We start from the raw sequence: 7582 nt of genomic DNA on the forward strand, positions 1-7582 counted from the left end.
AACCAGATTCAAGACCGGCTCGTTTAAGGGCTTGTCGAGCCTTCTCCGGGTGGGGCATGCCAGCCCTTTTTGTTTTGGGCCGTGCAATCGAGGGGAACTTCCACTCTGGCGAAGAGAGGGGCTGCATCGTGTGAACCAAAGCCGCGACCTCACCCTCCAGTAGCTCACCACCGGACTTCACCATGTATCGGATGTAACAATCACATTTCACCTCCCTCAAAGGGAGGGAGGAAGAGTGGGCGAAATCTAGAGAGAAGGAGGAGCTTCTCTCTCTAACTATTATGATGGACTAAGGTTTTGGGGATGCAGAGGCTGCATCAATAAAATTGTAATAGGGTTTTAAGAGTATATAGATGACCACTCTAGTTGGTAGGGAGGCCCTTGTTGTGCTCTAATTGTCATGGCGAGTCGTCACTTTTTGGCGACTCGGTGTTGGGTTGGGTGTTGCAATGGTATCTGGTAATGCACAGGTGTGGGTCCGCCTCAACCCTTCACCCCTTGGGATGTTTATCTAAAAACAAAGGCATAAATTGTCGAGATTTGGAGCTTTGGAATGCATGTCTCCCCTATGTGCCTTGCCTTTCCTCTTCCTTGACACCAATTGAAACCCATCCTCGTCCACGCTAGGTTGCCTCTCAAAGGGCGCTCTTGGGACCAACGGTTGGGCGTCCATAACGCCCTCATTGTCCTTCTTTTGGTTGCCACTATCTTTCTCCTTGTTCGTGTGATCAATGCTCGGTGAAGTGCCAACCTTTTTCGCCTCCTTTGGGAGCCGTTCAGGGCGGATGATCTCGGGGTCATGGTTAGGGTGCTGTACCTTTGTTGGTGTTTGGTAATCCTTACTTCCAAGACGCCCCTTCCTTCCCAACGCATGACACTTATCAATGACGTGTCCAACATGTTTACAATTCACGCAAAACAGCGGGATACGGTCCCATGCCACTTTGTGTCTTGATTCTTTGCCTAGGATGCTTAGTATAATCTCCTCCGTCGGTGGGTTGGAGATATCGATTTCGACAAAAATCCTAGCAAAGGAAAGCCGAGTTTGGTTGATTGTGGCATGGTCCACTAGTAGCGACTCGCCTAGAAGCTTGTCAATATCCATGAGGGCCGATACCTCAAAGAGGTGAGCCGGAACTCCCATGATATTGCACCACACGGCAACTATCGGCGACTCGAAAAACGTAAGTCCGGCTCCCACTTGAACACCCTCATTGGGTGAATGTCAACAAACCAAACCGGACTCCCATTACGTCCACTTAAGACCTTAGCATTGTCAGCCATAGCTTGGAATTGAAGTAGAATGTGCTTGGCGTTCAAGTATTTCCAAGTGAAGCAACCAACTAGCCCCATTCACCCTAAGCTTTTTTGAATTTGGGAAGTAGAGGGGAGTGAATGGGAAAACTTCCCAACAATGGCTAGTCCTAGTTTCTCTGAGAGAAATTCCGTTTCTACATCGGTAAAGGAGAGATAAGGGGTACCTTCAATGTCTCCGGCTGTCCCCAAAGGTGTGACCTTGTCGGCGTCAAGTGGGATTGGGTCGGCCTTGTGGGTGTTGTGCGGTGTTGAGGCTCCCACCACGCACCCCATCCCCCCAAGCGCGAACAAGTTTTAAGCCTCCTTCCAAGCATTCACCGGCGGGACCAGGTTTTCCGGCCGGCACTCCGGCGGCCGGCTGTCGGAGGCATGGTCCCTCTTGTCTTCATCCTTGCCGATTTAGGTGGGGATAGCACATGATGCTGATTTTGAATTCAGCATCCCTATTGTGGGCCGTCGGAGGCATCCCTATTGTGGGCCTTAATTAGGAGATGGACTAAGGTTTTGGGGATGCAGAGGCTGCATCAATAAAATTGTAATAGGGTTTTAAGAGTATACAGATGACCACTCTAGTTGGTAGGGAGGCCCTTGTTGTGCTCTAATTGTCATGGCGAGTCGTCATTTTTTTGCGACTCGGTGTTGGGTTGGGTGTTGCAATGGTATCTGGTAATGCACAGGTGTGGGTCAGCCTCAACCCTTCACCCCTTGGGGTGTTTATCTAAAAACAAAAGCGTAAATTGTCAAGATTTGGGGCTTTGGAATGCATGTCTCCCCTATGTGCCTTGCCTTTCCTCTTCCTTGACACCAATTGAAACTCATCCTCGTCCACGCTAGGTTGCCTCTCAAAGGGCGCTCTTGGGACCAATGGTTGGGCGTCCATAACGCCCTCCTTGTCCTTCTTTTGGTTGCCACTATCTTTCTCTTTGTTCGTGTGATCAATGCTCGGTGAAGTGCCAACCCTATTCGCCTCCTTTGGGAGCCATTCAGGGCGGATGATCTTGGGGTCATGGTTAGGGTACTGCACCTTTGTTGGTGTTCGGTAATCCTTACTTCCAAGACGCCCCTTCCTTCCCAACGCATGACACTTATCAATGACGTGTCCAACATGTTTACAATTCACTCAAAACAGCGGGATACGGTCCCATGCCACTTTGTGTCTTGATTCTTTGCCTAGGATGCTTAGTATAATCTCCTCCATCGGTGGGTTGGAGATATCGATTTCGACAAAAATCTTAGCAAAGGAAAGCCGAGTTTGGTTGATTGTGGCATGGTCCACTTGTAGCGGCTTGCCTAGAAGCTTGTCGATATACATGAGGGCCGATACCTCAAAGAGGTGAGCCGGAACTCCCATGATATTGCACCACACGGCAACTATCGGCGACTCGAAAAACGTAAGTCCGGCTCCCACTTGAACACCCTCATTGGGTAAATGTCAACAAACCAAACCGAACTTCCATTAGGTCCACTTAAGACCTTAGCATAGTCAGCCATAGCTTGGAATTGAAGTAGAATGTGCTTGGCGTTCAAGTATTTCCAAGTGAAGGAACCAACTAGCCCCATACACCCTAAGCTTTTTTGAATTTGGGAAGTAGAGGGGAGTGAATGGGAAAACTTCCCAACAATGGCTAGTCCTAGTTTCTCCGAGAGAAATTCCATTTCTACATCGGTAAAGGAGAGATAAAGGGTACCTTCAATGTCTCCGGCTGTCCCCAAAGATGTGACCTTGTCGGCGTCAAGTGGGATTGGGTCGGCCTTGTGGGTGTTGTGCGGTGTTGAGGCTCCCACCACGCACCCCATCCCCCCAAGAGCGAACAAGTTTTAAGCCTCCTTCCAAGCATTCGCCGGCGGGACCAGGTTTTCCGGCCGGCACTCCGGCCCACCGTCGGAGGCATGGTCCCTCTTGTCTTCATCCTTGCCGATTTGGGTGGGGATAGCACAAGATGCTGATTTTGAATTCAGCATCCCTATTGTGGGCCGTCGGAGGCATCCCTATTGTGGGCCTTAATTAGGAGATGGACTAAAGTTTTTTTTAAAAAAAAAAAACACCACGAGGGTGAAGGGTTAAGGCGGACCCACACCTGTGCATTACCAGAGTCAATTGCCACGAACAATCAAAACACCGAATCTCCCAAAAGTGACGATTCACAACAACCAATTAGAGTACAACGAGGGCCTCCCTACCTACTAGAGTGGTCATCAATGTACTCTTAGCAATCCTATTACAATTAACATGACGGTACTTTCCCATCACAAAATATACATCCGTCCCTCAATTGAGACCCGCAATAGGGATACCCCCGTGATGGGTAATCCCTTCCGGATCAAGTTCCTCGATGAAGCCTTCCTTCTCCCGGTCGGGGAGCCCGCATGAGACACTCATTGAACAAGTGCTCGTCTTGCTCGCGCTAGGTTCATCTCGAACAAATGAAACCGTAGCCACATTGTCCTTTGAACGCCAATGATCAATGTATGGAGCCTTGGAGTGCGTTCCTCCGTTACGAGCCTTTCCTTTCCATTTCCGTGACACCAATTGAAACCCATCTTCATCCACACTTGGTTGACTCCCAAAGGACTCTCTTCAACCCAACGGATTGGCTTCCATTTTGCCCTTCTTGATCTCCTCGTGGTTGTCTCTTTCGTTCTCCTTGCAAGTGTGATCAATGTTTAGGGGAGTGCCATCCGTAGTCGCCACCTTCGGGCGCCACTCTCGGCGGATGGTCTTGGGGACATGGCTAGGATCAAACACCTTTGTTGATGCTCGGTGGTCCTTGCCTCCAACTCGTCCCTTCCTTCCCAACGCATGACAATCATCGATGGCGTGCCCAACATGCTTACAATTCTCGCAAAACAATGGGATACGATCCCATGCTACTTTGTGTCTTGAATCTTTGCCTAGGATGTTTGAGATGATCTCTTCCGTCGGGGCCTTTGAGATATCAATCTCTACGCATAACCTAGCAAAAGAGAGTCGGGTTTGATTGATTGTGGCATGATCCGCTTGTAGCGGCTTGCCTAGGAGCTTGCCGATCGCCATGAGGGCCGATTCCTCAAAAAGGTGGGCTGGGATTCCCATGATATTACACCACACGGAGACGATCGGCGACTCGAAGAAAGTATCAAAATCCGGCGCCCACTTGAACACCCTCATCGGATGATTATTCAAATACCAAATCGGATTACCATTCGGACCGTTTATCACCTTGGCATAATCAGCCACTTCTTGGAATTGGAGTAGTATGTGCTTAGCATTCAAGTATTTCCAAGTGTAATCTCCAACTAGCCCCATGCACCCTAAACTTTTTTGAATTTGGAATGAGGATGGGAGCGAGTGGGAGAACTTCCCCACAATGGCTAGTCCTAGTTTCTTCGAGAGATGTTCCGTTTCAAGATCGGTAAAGGAAAGATATGGGGTACCTTCGATGCTTCTAGCCGCTCCCATAGGTGTGGCCTTGCCGGCGTCAAGTGGGAATGGCTCGGCCTTATGGGTCGTGTGTGGAGTTGGAGCTCCCACCATGGGCCCCGTCCCCCCATGTGAGAAGAGGTCTTTAGCCTCCTTCCAAGCATTCGCCGGCGACGCCACCTTTTCCGGTGGCCGAGCACCGGGGCCACGTTCATATTTGCCTCCATCATTGTCGAGATGGATATGGATGGCACATGGTGCTTCATTTGAATTCCAAACGTTATTATCCACAAATGGAGCAATAATTTCTTCCCCATGTAAAGTGTCCCTTGTCTTTTCCTCCTTTTGTGAGTCACATGCACCCACACCATCACATGCCACCCCATCCTCACCCCTAGGCTGCACGTGAGAGGGTGTACTTGCAACATCCATCTTGTTGACCAAATCACACTCCAAGCTTGGAGCTTCAAGAATCCGGCCAACCGGCACCGGCGCCGGCGACGCTCCTGCCGATCCTATTGTCGTAGGGCCGCCCCCTTCTGTGGCCATTTGAGCAAGAGAAAGCAACATCTCCCCAATAGGGACATGCTCGCTTACCACTGGTTTCTCCCTTGCACCATGGATTTCGGCGAGTTCATCAACCATATCAAAAACCATCTTCTTCTTCGCCCGACTAACCTCCGAGCCTTCTCCGGGTGGGGCGTGCCAGCCCTTTTTGTTTTGGGCTGTGTAATCGAGGGGAACTTCCACTCCGGTGAAGAGAGGGGCTGCATCGTGTGAACCAAAGCCGCGGCCTCCCCCTCCAGTAGCTCACCACCGGACTTCACCATGTATCGGATGCAACAATCACATTTCACCTCCCTCAAAGGGAGGGAGGAAGAGTGGGCGAAATCTAGAGAGAATGAGGAGCTTCTCTCTCTAACTATTATGATGGACTATGGTTTTGGGGATGCAGAGGCTGCATCAACAAAATTGTAATAGGGTTTTAAGAGTATATAGATGACCACTCTAGTTGGTAGGGAGGCCCTTGTTGTGCTCTAATTATCATGGCGAGTCGTCACTTTTTGGCGACTCGGTGTTGGGTTGGGTGTTGCAATGGTATCTGGTAATGCACAGGTGTGGGTCCGCCTCAACCCTTCACCCCTTGGGGTGTTTATCTAAAAACAAAGGCGTAAATTGTCGAGATTTAGAGCTTTGGAATGCATGTCTCCCCTATGTGCCTTGCCTTTCCTCTTCCTTGACACCAATTGAAACCCATCCTCGTCCACGCTAGGTTGCCTCTCAAAGGGCGCTCTTGGGACCAACGGTTGGGCGTCCATAACGCCCTCCTTGTCATTCTTTTGGTTGCCACTATCTTTCTCCTTATTCGTGTGATCAATGCTCAGTGAAGTGCCAACCTTATTCGCCTCCTTTGGGAGCCGTTCAGGGCGGATGATCTTGGGGTCATGGTTAGGGTGCTGCACCTTTGTTGGTGTTAGGTAATCCTTACTTCCAAGACGCCCCTTCCTTCCCAACGCATGACACTTATCAATGACGTGTCCAACATGTTTACAATTCACGCAAAACAGTGGGATACGGTCCCATGCCACTTTGTGTCTTGATTCTTTGCCTAGGACGCTTAGTATAATCTCCTCTGTCGGTGGGTTGGAGATATCGATTTCGACAAAAATCCTAGCAAAGGAAAGCTGAGTTTGGTTGATTGGGGCATGGTCCACTTGTAGCGGCTTGCATAGAAGCTTGCCGATATCCATGAGGGGCGATACCTCAAAGAGGTGAGCCGGAATTCCCATGATATTGCACCACACGACAACTATCGGCGACTCAAAGAACGTATCAAAGTCCGGCTCCCACTTGAACACCCTCATTGGGTGAATGTCAACAAACCAAACCGGACTCCCATTACGTCCACTTAAGACCTTAGCATTGTCAGCCATAGCTTGGAATTGAAGTATAATGTGCTTGGCGTTCAAGTATTTCCAAGTGAAGGAACCAACTAGCCCCATTCACCCTAAGCTTTTTTGAATTTGGGAAGTAGAGGGGAGTGAATGGGAAAACTTCCCAACAATGGCTAGTCCTAGTTTCTCCGAGAGAAATTCCGTTTCTACATCGGTAAAGGAGAGATAAGGGGTACCTTCAATGTCTCCGGCTGTCACCAAAGGTATGACCTTGTCGGCGTCAAGTGGGATTGGGTCGGCCTTGTGGGTGTTGTGCGGTGTTGAGGCTCCCACCACGCACCCCATCCCCCCAAGCGCGAACAAGTTTTAAGCCTCCTTCCAAGCATTCGCCGGCGGGACCAGGTTTTCCGGCCGGCACTCCGGCGGCCGGCCGTCGGAGGCATGGTCCCTCTTGTCTTCATCCTTGCCGATTTAGGTGGGGATAGCACATGATGCTGATTTTGAATTCAGCATCCCTATTGTGGGCCGTCGGAGGCATCCCTATTGTGGGCCTTAATTAGGAGATGGACTAAGGTTTTGGGGATGCAGAGGCTGCATCAATAAAATTGTAATAGGGTTTTAAGAGTATATAGATGACCACTCTAGTTGGTAGGGAGGCCGTTGTTGTGCTCTAATTGTCATGGCGAGTCGTCACTTTTTGGCGACTCGGTGTTGGGTTGGGTGTTGCAATGGTATCTGGTAATGCACAGGTGTGGGTCAGCCTCAACCCTTCACCCCTTGGGGTGTTTATCTAAAAACAAAAGCGTAAATTGTCGAGATTTGGAGCTTTGGAATGCATGTCTCCCCTATGTGCCTTGCCTTTCCTCTTCCTTGACACCAATTGAAATATCCTCGTCCACGCTAGGTTGCCTCTCAAAGGGCGCTCTTGGGACCAACGGTTGGGCGTCCATAACGCCCTCCTTGTCCTTCT

General features: G+C 49.9%; 1 protein-coding gene across 1 annotated transcript; it reads right to left on the minus strand.

Annotated features, from left to right (window-relative positions):
• Nucleotides 1-511: 511 nt before the first annotated feature.
• Nucleotides 512-1144, minus strand: LOC121786729. The gene has a single exon (XM_042185359.1). It carries the CDS (start codon nucleotides 1142-1144, stop codon nucleotides 512-514), a length of 633 nt encoding a protein of 210 aa, XP_042041293.1.
• Between the last annotated feature and the right edge of the window lie 6438 nt (nucleotides 1145-7582).

The sequence above is a fragment of the Salvia splendens genome, chromosome 22 (assembly GCF_004379255.2).
Source record: "Salvia splendens isolate huo1 chromosome 22, SspV2, whole genome shotgun sequence".
Lineage (NCBI taxonomy): Eukaryota > Viridiplantae > Streptophyta > Magnoliopsida > Lamiales > Lamiaceae > Salvia > Salvia splendens.